At 47.4% G+C, this 14859-nt stretch overlaps 1 protein-coding gene across 1 annotated transcript in view; it reads left to right on the plus strand.

The window, feature by feature from the left end:
• Positions 1–14859, plus strand: part of CKS2 (CDC28 protein kinase regulatory subunit 2) — a 42659-nt gene that overhangs the window by 12632 nt on the left and 15168 nt on the right. Inside the window, exon 2 of the mRNA XM_033928756.1 lies at positions 2276–2403. Coding sequence (XP_033784647.1) covers positions 2276–2403 — 128 coding nt within the window. The remainder of the gene's footprint in view (positions 1–2275; positions 2404–14859) is intronic.

Raw genomic sequence — 14859 nt, forward strand, 5'->3', positions numbered from 1 at the left:
GGATTTGAATGTTGTCTTAGCTCAACTGATGAAGCCTCCCTTTGAGCCTATCGACAAGTCTCTCCTGAAATTTCTTACTTGGAAGGTGGTTTTTCTGATTGCGCTCACTTCTGCTCGACGGATTAGTGAGCTGCAGGCTTTGGTTGTGGACCCACCTTTTACTGTGTTTCATCATGACAAGGTGGTTCTCCGCACCCATCCTAAATTTTTACCTAAGGTTGTGTCTGATTTCCACCTCAATCAGTCCATCGTTCTTCCTGTGTTTTTTCCTAAGCCCCACTCCCATCCTGGCGAGACGGCGCTCCACATGCTTGACTGTAAGAGGGCGTTGGCATTTTATCTCCAACGTACCAGGTCTCATCGGAAGGTTCCTCAATTGTTTTTGTCCTTTGATCCTAATCGTTTAGGACATCCTGTTTCCAAGCGCACCTTGTCCAACTGGTTGGCTGCTTGTATTTCTTTTTGTTACGCTCAGGCTGGTCTTACGCTCCCGGGTCGAGTCAGGGGCATAAGGTCCGGGCGATGGCAGCTTCTGTTGCTTTCCTCCGGTCTACTCCTGTGGAGGACATATGTAAAGCTGCCACTTGGTCTTCGGTTCATACGTTCACCTCCCACTACTGTCTGGACACTTTGTCCAGAAGCGACGGCCGGTTTGGCCAGTCGGTGTTACGGAATCTGTTTTCCTAAATTGCCATCCTCCCACCTGCCCTTTTTTGGTTGGCTTGGAGGTCACCCACATGTGAGAATATCATGCCTGCTTGTCCTGGGATAAAGCACAGTTATTTACCGTAACAGGTGTTATCCAGGGACAGCAGGCATATATTCTCACAACCCGCCCACCTCCCCGGGGATGGCTTCTTTGCTAGTTATGGAACTGAGGACCACGAGGTGGGATGCGCCCTCTAGTGGGCAAGAAGGCATGCACATGCGTGGTGCAGTGTAGCAAACTTGAAACTTCAATCAAGTTTGCTTGAAAAGCTGTCCGCGCTGGGGCTCCGTAGATGACGTCACCCACATGTGAGAATATATGCCTGCTGTCCCTGGATAACACCTGTTACGGTAAGTAACTGTGCTTTACAATTAGTACTATTATGGGGGTGTGGTCTGGGGCAGAGGTTGAGTGGAGATAGGCACAAATTAGCCCAGTGATCTTCAACTGCTGGTCCACGAGCCGAAGCCGGTCCACAAAATAATTATTTTATTTCCGCCGGTCCATAGGTGTCAAAAGGTTGAAAAATACTGCTCTAAGGTATCCATTGTAAGGTGAATCATGGCAGCTGTTCAAACTGCTTACATTTGCAAGCGTCATCTGGTACCTAGGCCTGAAGGCCCACTACACTCGGGGTCAGGCTGTTTCTTGGGAAGAGGTCTAGGTGGTGGCTCCTGAAGAGATTTGCAGAGCGCTGACTTGTCACTACTCCGTTTCTTTGTCAAACAGTACATACTGGACGTGTTGGCCAGACCTGTCATTCAGGGGTGGGGGGATGTCTTCCCCTGCCCATTAGATCTGCTTTGGTACATCCCACTGATGCACAACAGTGTAGCTAGATTCTAAGGAAGGAGAAAATGTTACCTGGTAACTTTCTTCCTTTAGTCAGCTACACTTTTCTGCTTCCTGCCCTGAGAAGACTTAGGGCCCAGGGCTCTGGGTGTATCGTCGTATTTAAAAAAAAAAAAAAAAATCAACTTCACAATTTACAGCAATACAGGTTTCTCATGAGAGTGCTTTATCTTGAAGTATGTAGGATAGTGAGTGGTGGTATGCTTTTTATCATTGTAACAGTAGTGGTGGTTGGGGCATAGGTGCATTGTAGAAAGAGACCTTCTGCTTCTTTGCAGATGTATACTGGATCTTTCCAGGGAGCACCATCAATAATACTGGTGAAGTTGCTGGTAAAAATCAGGTTTGGTTTTTTCCTCTCTACCTTTCCTCTCTTATCTTTTTCCTCTCTATCTTTGCTGCCCACCTGTGCAGTACCGTGTCGCTGACTAAAGAGAAAATTATCAGGTAATACATTTTCTCCTTACTGTGAAACTTAAAACCTAGAATACTGTAATGTAGCACCATTTTCAAAGAAATACATTAGATGGAGAACCACTTACTTGAACTTCTTCATATTTGTAGCTTGGCTGTTATCAGTTGTTTGTCAAAAATGCTTTAGTATCTGAATAAATTTATGTAAACTGTTCTGAGTTTCCTTGGGAGAAGGGCTGTGCTGATATACCAAACCTGATTTAACTTACAGATGTATGTACAATTTCATATCTTTGACAGACATGTAATGCTGCCCAAGGAACTCGCAAAGCAAGTACCAAAAACTCATTTGATGTCTGAGGAGGAATGGAGAAGACTTGGTGTCCAGCAGAGCCTTGGTTGGGTTCACTATATGATACATGAGCCAGGTACAAAATAGGCACAAAAATGTGTGGGTGGTGCTTTTAATTCAGTAATAGGACCTGAAAAATCTGCTTGCCTGGTAAGATCCTTAAGGAGAGGATAGTCTTCCGAGACTGCTTGGTTGAGCTTTGCCGTCGAGTAGTCATGTTTAAATTTGAACTGTTGTCGGTCACCAATTGTGATGCAGTGAATCATTCTATGGACAACTTGTTAACCCAAGACAAGCAGGCAGCATATTCTCACAGATGGGTGATGTCATCCACAGAGCCCGGTACAGACAGTGCAAAAGTGTACTGCCCTTTAACTTCTTTAGAAGTTTCCCATAGCGTGCATGTGCCAAGTACCCACCTGATGTCGGCTCTCGGGACCATCAGTTAGTTTTCTGCGGATCTAAAAAGGCATGTATCATAGGAGTCTCTCCAATTGTGCTACTTTTTCTCCTTTTTTGTGCCTTTCCCTTTTATTCATTACTTAGCTTTCTTTGGTACTATTTTGATTTCTCTGGATTTTTTTTTGAAATTTTTAGATTTTGGGCCTTCAGCCCTCCTTCAGCCAGCGACATTTCCCAAGCTTTCTTATAAGTAGATTGAAATTGCTCAGATCCCCTCAAATACTGATAAAGAATAGAAATTGGCTTAGGCAATTTCCAGAGTTACCCACAGATTCTCCAAATGTCCGGAAGAAGCGGGGGATGGCCCCTCCCATCCCTGTGTTCAGAGAACGTGGCAAATTTGCATATATGCTAGATAATCCCCTCAAAACTTTTCTGCAGAATGTCAAGAAACCAGGAAAGAGCTGCTATTTTCAATGCATTTGACTTTTAAGTAACTTCCAAGAGAATGTTTACAACTCTGAATTCATGACCTCATATGGGAATTCATGTTAAAAAAAAGCAAAACCAAAACTGGGAGATTCTCCTACATATTCCAGTAGCTCTATTCAAATTGGATTACCTTTACAGGGTGCAGGCATGTCTTGGCTTTAATAGACCACAATTGCAGCATCCATCTCGTCTGGTTGTCTGTTTGAAGAGGTTGTCCAGCTCCAGATCATATGCCACTACACCTCCAAATAGGGAGAGGCTTACCTTGGAAACATTTGGTCGTTAGCTATTTCAAAATACAGTCAAACTTCGGTCTGCAAGTAACCCGGTTTGCGAGTGTTTTGCAAGATGAGCAAAACACTCAGCAAACTTTGACTCGCAAACCGAGTGTTGACTCGATTTGCGAGCACCTCTCCCCCCCCTCCTGATAACCGGCATTGCTCCCCCCACTCGCAAAGGCCCCCTCGCTCCAACCGCCCCCCCTCCCCCGAATAACTTAAACTTACCCCCCCCCCTGTCTGGCACCGGCATGCAGGCACAGATCGTGCCGGTGCCTAGAAGATCTTCCGGCTTCTGCCTGCCTTGAGCATGCATCTGCGCATGCTCAAAGACTTCTAATTCTCCCTCTTGCCGAGATTCTCGGCGAGAGGGAGAATTAGAAGTCCTTGAGCATGCGCAGATGCATGCTCAAGGCAGGCAGAAGCTGGAAGATCTTCTAGGCACCGGCACAATCTGTGCTTGCATGCCGGTGCCAGACAGAGGGGGGGTTAAGTTTAAGTTGTTTGGGTGGGGGGGGCGGTTGGAGAGAGGGGGCCTTTGCGAGCGGGGGGGGGGGGGTGATGCCGGTTATCGGGGTGGGGGGGTGGGAACGTATCAAAGCAAGTTTCCATTATTTTCTATAGGGAAACTCTTTGATAAACGAGCATTTTGGATTACGAGCATGCTCCTGGAAAGGATTATGCTCGTAATCCAAGGTACCACTGTACAATGCTTACTAGATGCATCCTCAACTATGCTTTTTATAAGACATTTTGTTTTTAAGTATTTAGTTTAACACCTGTCTCATTATGAACAATTCATTCCTATAAATTCATATCAAAATCAATCTTTGATGTAACTTCCAGAACATTAGCTTTGTCTAATGCAAGATTTTGGTGTGAATGTCATAGCGGTGGCCATCTTGGATTTTTAGCAACCTTTTTTTTAACAAACTCTGGATAAGACAATGGACTGTGATTCCACTTCCAAGGGTACTTTGGTGAAATTTCCCTTTAATTGGCAGTTATTTGGCAAGGGCCTGGTCGACCTCATGAATTCTGTGGTCAGTCGCCCTGACTGATAGCAGACCCAGACCCTCTTGGGGTTCTGGTTACTCTAATTTTCGTGGTTCCAGGTGTTACCACTTGTATTCCAGCACCACATCTCAGACCAGAGCTCCCAGCAGAAGTACTCTGGCTACAGATGTGCCGAGCCATCTGGCTCACGTCCTTTGCCCCCTGCCAAGATGGCACAATGACTCTAGGCTGGGGGTACCCCCCCCCCCCTCTACAGATAGGGGGCAGGCTGTCAGTATTCTGCCAGCTTCGGTTTGCCTTTTGTCCGACCAGTGGATTCTGGACTTTTATTCAGCTGGACTCCAATTGGAATTCACCAAGCCTCTTACCAATTGGTTCGTGGACTCTCCTGCAGGGCACCCAGAGAAGGTGCTCCCAAGTGCAGGCTACTGTATAGCACTTGCTGGATATTCAAGCTCTAGAGCAGGTGCTGCCTGACCTTTTGGGCTCTGGCAGATACTCCATATACTTTATCGTGCTAATGAATGGCTCAGTCAGTTGGAGGCCTATTCTGGAGCTGCAGCAAGTACGCGAGGCTCTCAAGATTCTGCGTTTTCACATGGAAACAGTGCAATCTATCATAGCAGCGGTGGCCCCGGGAGAGTTTCTTGCCTATGTGGATTCATGGGGTCATATTTGCATATTCTGATCTTTCCAGCCCATCGCAAATTCTTGCAGTTTCACTTTTTGGCTCTGCCTATTGGGACTAGCGACGGCTTCTCGTACCTTCAAGGTGATTGTGAGTGTAGTGGCTTGCTTGTAAGATAGGTCTGCAAGTGCACCCTTTCTTGAATGACTGGCTAATCGGAGCTGCTTCATTGGTGGATCAGATGATCTAGGTACTGGAAGACCTTGGTTGGATTATGAATTACAGAAAGGGCAGTGTCTCACCCATGCAGTCTCTAGAATACCTGGGTGTTCTCTTTGATAATCCCTGGAAGACAGACACAGCCCATGGTCATATTTTCAAGTCCTGAGCTCTGTAGCAGCCATGTTGTATGTGGTTCCTTGGGTGAGAGTGCACATGGCATCCTTTCCAGCATGGGATCTGCACAGGGATGCGTTACAGACCAGTCTTCCCTGGACTCTGGAGACTTGGGCCAGCATGATTGGTGGCTTCTCCCGCAATCGATATGCAAGGGCATACCACTACAGATTGCCTCCTGGGTTGTGGTGATGACAGATGACAGCCTTCTGGGCTGGGGAGCCCACTGCAATCGGCGTCCCATTCAGAGGTATTGGATACCCTCTCGGAAATGGTCAATCAACCGGTTGGAGCTGGAGGACCAAGTGGCCAGAGTCTTCTCCAACAATGCAATGGCAGTAGCCTATGTCCATTGCCAAGGAGGTTGTCGGGCTCAACTCTCTAGTTCAGGAGGCCTGCCTTCTCTTTCTGTGGGCAGAATACCACCTCCAGGCGCTCTCAGCAGCGCATGTTGCGGGAGTTGACATTGTTCAGGCCGACTTCTTCAGCAGACAGCCCTTGGATCGGGGCGAGTGGGTGCTGGCCCTGACAGCATTCTAAGCCATTGTGTGGTACTAGATTTGGCCCCTCTTTGATCTCATGACCATAGCAAAGAACATGACAGCAGATCGATTCTTCAGTCGAAGGTCCAGGCTCGGAAGCGAGGATCTTGACGCTCTGGTGCAGCCGTGGCCTCAGGGAATCCTCCTGTATATCTTTCCTCTCTGCCCCATGATAGGCTAAGTCATTCAGCAGATAGCGGACCAACTAGGTCGTGTCACTCAGGTGGCTCCAGACTGGCCTCGTAGGCCGTGATACACAGATCAGATGCATCTTCGCTAGGGTCGTGGCTTCGGATGAGCACCTGTCTTGACCAGGCTCTGGTCTGAGTGGAGGGCCCAGGCTGCTTTGCTTTTACAGCATGGTTCTTGATCGCACTGCTTTAGACCACAAGGGCTGTTCTGATGTGGTCCTTAGCACTCTTCTCATGTCTAAGAATTCGACAGCTGAATTTGCTTACCTTATGGCATGGGAGACTTTCCAGCATTGGTGCGCTCTGGAACAAGTGTTTCCATACTCTGTTCCAATTTTGATGATACTCGCTTTTCTCCAGGCTGGTCTTGATCAAGGCCTCACTGTGGCATCCCTTCAGGTCCAAGTGGTTGGGCTCTCATTTTCAAGCCTGGGGTCATCATTCGTCTTTGGCGTCTCCCTCTGACATTGCCAGATTTCTGAAAGGGGCTCTTCACATTAGACCACTGATTAAGCTGCCATTCCCTTCGTGGGACCTCAAACTGGTGCTGTCTAGTCTACCCAAGACTTCCTTTGAGCCCTTTCGGGACTTCCCTCTTGGACTTAACTCTCCAGATGGTCTTTCTGGTTGCTGTTATGTCAGCGATGTGTGTGTCTGAACTCCAGGCTCTTTCTTGCAGTGAACTGTTCCTCCAGGTCTTGGAAACGGGTATTTCCTAGTGCATGGTTACTTCGTTCCTGCCAAAGATGGTTTCGACTTTCCATGTTAATCAGGAAGTCCGTTTGACTGGTGGGGGAGGTGGGGGTTGTTTGTTTGTTTTTTCAACCTGCTGGTTCAAAGACACAGGATTGTGTTTTGAGGAAACTTGATGTGCACAAGAGTTTTTTTGCTATCTGGAAGTCACAAATTAGTTTCGTCTTTCTAACCATTTGTTTGTGCAAACTCATTCTGTCAAGCGGGATACCCCCGCTCCTACGGCCATGATTTCCAGATGTATCCATGAGGCCTGTTCCCATCAGGGCGCATTCTACTTCTTTCTAGGAAACAGTCTCCTGTTCCCCATCGTGACGCATGTGGCTTTGTTGTGGGCCGCAGCTAGAGTTGTCTTCCTTGAGGAGATTTGCAGGGCAACAACATGGTTTTCTCTCTATACTGGCATGTGTGATCTCTCAGAGAAAGAGATAATGGTTACTGTGGATGGGCAGACTAGATGGGCCAGTTGACCTTTTTCTGCTGTGATGTTTCTACACATTTGCCAATTTTTACAGAGTGGATGTAGTGGTGATACAGGACTCTGGGTCCTCAGTTTTAAAGGTTAGCACAGTAAGGCCGTCTTAGCTTTTTGGGGACTGCTTTTGTACGTTCCACGTGTCTAGAATGTCTCACCTATTGCACTGGAAAAAGATTATGTACTTACCCTGGTAAGCTCTTTTCCAGTAGATAGGTGAAACATTCTATGCTACCGCTCCGTCCTTTCTGCGTCTGACTACTGTTTCAGTATGTGTCCAAGTTGTATTTTGGATGCCAGACAGCCCTTGGGGGGGGGGGGGCTGGGGAGTATACTGTATATATGTTCCTCTTTTCTGCGGGAGTAGTTTCTGAGATTCTTTGAGGTTTTGGCTGGCTGGCTGCAGCTGATATTTTCATGTTACTTCTTTGAGCAGAACAGTTATTTATCCCAGGACAAGCAGGCAGCATATTCTCACACATGGGTGACGTCACCAACGGAGCCCCGCAGCGGACAGCCTCAAAAGCAGACTTGCTTGAAGATCTTTATAAGAGCTTCTGAGTGCTGCACTACACATGCGCGAGTGCCTTCCCGCCCTAACTAGGGGGCGCGTCTCCTGTGAGGATCCTCAGTTCTCTTCATCTCAGCTCTGCAGTCTTAGTTGCCTTCTCTTCACCGCGGCTTTTTTCTTTTGATTTCAGTCGCTGTGCTCGCGTTTCCTGTCTTTCTTTTTAAAAATAAATAAATTAATTATCCCTTTTTCTTTTTCCGTCCGGTCGGCGGGCCTTGGGCCTAGACCCAACCGCTCCTTCAGTACGGACTTTATTTTTTCTATGTCCCGGCCTCTTACCGGGTTCAAACGGTGTAATCAGTGCAGCAAGACAATTTCCATCACTGACCCCCATAGTCGGTGTATGGTCTGTTTGGGTCCCGGACATTGCCTCGAAGATTGTCAGCGCTGTTTCACCCTTCAACCTCGGGCTTTTCGTCGCCACTGTGCCCATTTCCTCTAACTTTTTGGCACTATGGACCGACCGCCCGAGAAGGCCTCGACCTTGACTTTGAGTACGGCCTCGGTCTCGAAAGTCTCGGCTTCGGCGCTGGCCTCGACCTCGAAGACTTCGACACCAGCTTCTGTTCCCGATAAGGCCTCGACCTCGACATCCTCGGTCTTGAAGGCCTCGTCGGCCCCTTCTCTGAAGTCATCTTCCATGGGTAAGTCTCCTGTCTCTCCTTCAAGTACCGTCCCTAAGAAGCCACCAGAGTCTCAGGCATCCCAAGCCGTACATAGAAACATAGAAATAGACGGCAGATAAGGGCCACGGCCCATCTAGTCTGCCCACCCCAATGACCCTCCCCTACGGTCCTGTCAGCCTCATCGAGACCTCCAGCTAAGTGAGCCTCCAAGCATCGGGAATAATCTTCGAGGTCGCCCTCCTTGGAGCGCACTGCTGCTCCTCTGAGACTTGATCCCCTTGTCTCGGTGCCGATGTTCGAGGACATGTTGAAGAGCATATTGACTACTCAAATTTCCTCGATAGTGGCTCAGCTTGTCCCGTCCTTGACCCTGCCTCCTTCCAGTCAGCCTGAGCAGCAGTCTGAGCCTCCTGTCGAAGCATCTCGAGGTAGATCTCAGATACCTCGTATGCTCTCATCTAGTGACTCTTCACCTGAGCCTCGGCCGATGTCTCCTCAGCATCGCTCGAAGCACTCGAGGCACCTTGCTTCCAAACTTCGTAAAGAGACCTCTCTTACACAGAAGTTTTCATTTTCACTGGATACGGAGTCTTCTACACCTCATTTATCCAAAGCCACCGAAACTTCCAAATCTAAGCATAAGTCTCGTACCACTACTACGCCGGCTATTTCCCCTCGAAGTCCAACGATGTCCAGAACTCCTCCGTTGAGACCATCTTTGAGAGAGTCTTCCCCTCTTGCCTTGACCCACTCTGTGCCTCGAATCCCGGGGACCTCTCCATCGAGGAGTTTGAAGCGAGGTAACACTCGCTGATGCCACCTCATACTGGTAGTGCTTCTTCTTCCATCACTGTGCGCTTGGAATCGGAGCCCTTGTCTCAATATTCTAGAGAGGCTTCTCTGTCCTACTCTGCAGTTCCTCGGTCTCGCAACCCCTCTCCAGAGGATGCCTCAACCTCAAAGTCTACTTCCTTTGCAAAATTCGTCTTCGACACGGGGAAAGCCCTGCAACTGGATCTTCACTCTGATTCCAAGTATACCCCAGAATACTTGGCTGACATGGCGCTGTCTCATCTACCTAAGGAGACCTTGAGACTTCCTATGATTCCAGTATTGAAACAAACTTTTATGAGTAATATGGAAACTCCTTATTCCATTACAGCTATTCCATTCAAATTGGAATTTCGCTACCGCACTGTACCCTGCAAAGGCTTTGAGAAATCACAACTCTCATCAGTCTTTAGTGGTGGAATCTTCATTGAAGAAGGCTCATCCCTCTAAACTTTATGCTGCGTTCCCTCTAGGCAGGGAGGGTCGTACCATGGATAAGTTTGGCCGCAGATTATACCAGAATTCCATGATGGGGAACAGAATTCTTAATTATAATTACATTTTTGCAACTTATTTCAATCATTTTTTTGAAATTGTTGCCATCATTTTATCCAGATTTTCCGAGCCCTCGTCTTCAAGAGTTTAAGCAGATCCTCAAAACTCTGTCTCAATTGCGACTCTTTATGTTACAAGCCTCATATGATGCTTTTGAGCTTTTCTCTAGAGTCTCCGCTTTTGCAGTAGCCATGCGTCGTCTTGCTTGGCTACGCATTGTTGACATGGATCCCAATCTGCAAGACCGTCTAGCCAACTTACCTTGTCAAGGAAATGAACTTTTTGATGATTCCATTGAAGCTGCTACTAAGTGCCTCTCTGAATACGAGCGCTTTTTTGCTTCCCTGATTCGGCCCAAGCCTAAGACTCCTCCTGCTCGGGTATATAAACCACCTCAGTGTCGTTATCCTCAGAAAACGATACCGGCTTTCTCCAGGCCTCCACCTCGACGTCCTCAGCAACAACAACGTCAGCAGAAGATTCAGACTCCTGCTGCAACTAAACCAGCTCAGTCTTTTTGACATTCCCAGTCTGAGCATTCCAACCTCCCTGCATCAGAATTCTCTTCTTCCCATAGGAGGTCATCTTTCCCATTTTTATTCCCAGTGGGAGATGATCACCTCAGATCTCTGGATTCTTACCATTCTACTAGAGGGATACTCTCTTCACTTGCTTCAGGTGCCTCCAGATCACCCTCCAAGAGAGTGTCCTTCCAATTTGTCGCAACTTCCTCTTCTTCAGGAGGCTCAGACTGCTGCTCAGGCTGACTGGAAGGAGGCAGGGTCGAGGACGGGATAAGCTGAGCTACTATCGAGGAAATTTGAGTAGTCAATATGCTCTTCAACATGTCCTCAAACATCGGCACCGAGACAAGGGGATCAAGTCTCAGAGGTGCAGCAGTGCGCTCCAAGGAGGGCGACCTCGAAGATTATTCCCGATGCTTGGAGGCTCTCCTTCGCCTTCGAGCTGTCGAGGAAATTCCTCTCCATCAACGGAACCTGGGTTTTTATTCCAGTTACTTTCTAGTTCCAAAGAAGACAGGGGATTTGCTACCCATTTTGGACCTCAGAGCTCTCAATAAATTTCTGATCAAAGAGAAGTTTCGGATGCTCTCGTTACCAACCTTATATTCCCTGATGGATCAGGGAGATTGGATGTGCTCGCTGGATCTCAAAGAGGCTTACACTTCCTGTCTCTCGCAAATATCTTAGATTCAAGGTGGGGGATCTTCATCTGCAATACAGAGTTCTTCCTTTCGGACTTGCCTCCTCACCCAGAGTCTTTACGAAATGCCTGGTGATGGTGGTTGCAGCTCTCTGTACCCAGGGTCTTCAAGTTTTTGCATACCTGGACGACTAGCTTATCAAGACCCCCTCTCATCAAGGGGTTATTGCAGCGACCCAACAGACTATTATGTTCCTCTAAAGTCTGGGGTTCGAAATCAACTTTCCAAAGTCTCAGTTGACCCCATATCAATCTCTCCGGTTCATTGGGGCCACCCTAGACACTGTTCAGCTCGGAGCGTTTCTACCTCCACCATGTCGGGATACCCTCATTCGCCTTTGCCAACAAGTGCCATCAATTTCCGCAAGACAAATGATGGTTCTGCTCTGCCACATGGCTTCTACAATTCACGTGACTCCTTTTGCCAGACTTCACCTCCGCATACCTCAGTGGACCCTGGCATCTCAGTGGCAACAAGCTACAGATCCGCCTTCTCAACAGATCACAATAACTCCTTTGTTGAAGCAGTGTCTCCACTTGTGGGCGCTCTCTTCCAATTTTTACAGAGGTTTGCTGCTCCACTCTCTCCCTCATCAGAAGGTTCTCACAACAGACTCGTCAACCTACGCATGGGGAGCCCATGTCGACAGCCTCCATACCCAGGGTCCTTGGACTCCGGCAGACCGTCTTTGTCATATCAATCTGTTGGAATGCAGAGCGATTTTCAATGCTCTCAAAGCTTTTCAACACCTTCTTCACGACAATGTGGTACATGTCCAGACGGACAACCAGGTGGCCATGTATTATATCAACAAACAGGGAGGTACGGGATCTCATTCCCTTTGTCAAGAAGCTCTGATGTCCAAGTTGAGTTCATGGCTTGCACTGGAAACAACATAGTCAAAGCAAAATATGAATCGAAGGTGCCTCCATTCTATTACAAGCCCGCGTCCTCCGACTGTCAAGTGCTTCGAGAACAGTGGATCAGCCAAGTACGAGAGAAAGGAATTCATTTACACAGAAAAGCAGGAGTCATACTCCGCAGGCTACAGAGAAGGTCTTCTGTGGAAGCGAGGCCGTGACAATGGACAATTTCTGAGTCGAAAATTTATACTCTCAGAACGGGAAGGAGCACTGAAGTACTTCAACAAAAATGATGCGAGAGAACCCAAAGCAATTATGAAGATAGAGCATTTAAAAGTGACTTTTCAACCCAAGAAAATAGGAAACCCAAATGGTCTGCAAATCACTTACTTGAAAGACAACAGCACAAGGAATATTTTCGTCTACCACGAAGATGGCAAGTTCTCCCCTTCTTTTCCACTTGTATCCATTTATCCAGTCGTGTATGTCATTGTTTTTATCTAATCGTGTATGTTTATTTTGTTAAAGTTATGTTAAATTATATTATCCGTTTCTGTCCTATTTTAAAATGTATAACCACCTTGAAATAAATGATAAGGTGGTATATCAAAATTTTATTAAACTTGAAACATCTTTCTCAGAGCTGTTTATATTCAAGGTCAACACAACTGTCTGGCGGACACCTTGAGTCGCCTTCTACAACCTCACGAATGGACACTCAATTCCTCCACGCTCCGACAGGTGTTTGTCCGATGGGGGACCCCGCAGATAGACCTTTTTGCGTCCCCCATCAACAACAAGTTGTCTCAGTTCTGCTCTCGAATATACTCTCCCCAGCGTCTCGAGGCAGATGCATTTCTCCTGGATTGGATGGGTCAGTTTCTCATTGCCTTCCCCCCATTTCTGCTGATTCTCAGGACTATTGTCAAACTCAAGACGGAACATGCCACCATGATTCTGATTGCTCCTCGGTGGCCCAGACAACTGTGGTATTCCCTTCTACTTCAACTCAGCACCAGGGAGCCTCTACTTCTACCAGTTTTTCCTTCTCTGCTCACTCAGAGTCAAGGTTCCTTACTACATCCCAACCTACAGTCTCTATACTTAACAGCTTGGTACTTTTCTCCATAACAGACTCTTCACACTTCTCTCAGTCTGTTCAAGATGTTTTGGTCGCTTCCAGAAAGCCATCCACTCGACAATGTTACGGCCAGAAATGGACTAGATTTTCTGCTTGGTGTTCCACTCGTCAGCTGGAGCCAATGTCTACCTCCTTGGCTTCTGTTTTAGATTATTTATTCACTTATCGCAATCTGGCCTTCAGTCTACATCTATCTGAATCCATCTCAGTGCGATTGCTGCTTTTCATCAGCCTCTTGATGGGAAACCTCTCTCTGCACATCCGGTGGTTTCCCGGTTTATGAAAGGACTCTTTAATGTTCAACCACCACTTAAACCCTTTAGAATCACTGAGATCTGGAATAACCTCACCTCCCCTCTCCGAACCTCAAGCTCCCTCCAACTCTTCCGCAAACACCTAAAAACCTGGCTATTCTCAAAACTGTAACACTTCCCCCCTCTTAGGCCTCTCACCTTCCCCCTTTACATCTAACTCTTTAATCTCTCCACTGTAGTTCCTCTCTCATCTTTCTTCCTGTAAACCGTGCCGAGCTCCGCATTCGTGGAGATGGTGCGGTATATAAACCCAAGGTTTAGTTTAGTTTAGTTAAACCACCTCCAGTGGTTTGGGATCTCAGTGTTGTTTTGGCTCAACTGATGAAACCTCCTTTTGAACCAATTGATACTGCTCATCTCAAGTATCTCACTTGGAAGGTGATTTTCCTGATTGCCCTCACGTCTGCTCGAAGAGTCAGTGAGTTACAAGCTTTGGTTGCGGACCCATCTTTCACAGTTTTTCACCATGATAAGGTGGTCCTCCATACTCATCCAAAATTCTTACCTAAAGTTGTTTCAGCATTTCACATCAATCAGTCTATTGTTCTGCCAGTATTTTTTCCTAAGCCTCATTCTCATCCTGGAGAAGTAGCGCTCCATACTTTGGACTGCAAGCGTGCTTTGGCTTTCTACTTACAGCGCACTCAGCCTCACAGAACAACTCCTCAACTTTTCATCTCTTTCGATCCAAATAAGTTGGGGGCAACCTATCTCGAAGCGCACTCGCAGTACAGCACTCGGAAAAGCTCTTATAAAGATCTTCAAGCAGTCTGCTTTCGAGGCTGTCGTTGGTGATGTCACCCATGTGTGAGAATATCTGCCTGCTGTCCCTGGATAATAACTGTTACGGTAAGTAACTCTGCTTTATGACCTTGATTTGTTATGGGTGTGTCTACTTCACGTTGGTTTGGCTCTTGATGCTTGGGTACTAACTTGTAGGTGGAGCCAAGGAGCTCTGAAATACAGAAGAAGCACAGGAAAAAATCCTAACTGGATTCCTTCTGCAGATGGCACATGGCCATGGCGACACACCCATTTGTCTAGAACAGGGGTGCCCAACACGTCGATCGTGATCGACCAGTAGCTCAGGAAGGCAACGCGAGTCGATCGCGGAGCCCAACTCGTGTTGCCGTCCTGATCTACCGGGCCGATCAGCCTTCCTCTCCAGTGTTCTCTCTAGGGCCTTTTAGCTGGGCGATCCGCCCAGCTGTCATCTGCTGCTGCCGCCGCTG

The sequence above is a fragment of the Geotrypetes seraphini genome, chromosome 1 (assembly GCF_902459505.1).
Source record: "Geotrypetes seraphini chromosome 1, aGeoSer1.1, whole genome shotgun sequence".
Classification (NCBI taxonomy): domain Eukaryota; kingdom Metazoa; phylum Chordata; class Amphibia; order Gymnophiona; family Dermophiidae; genus Geotrypetes; species Geotrypetes seraphini.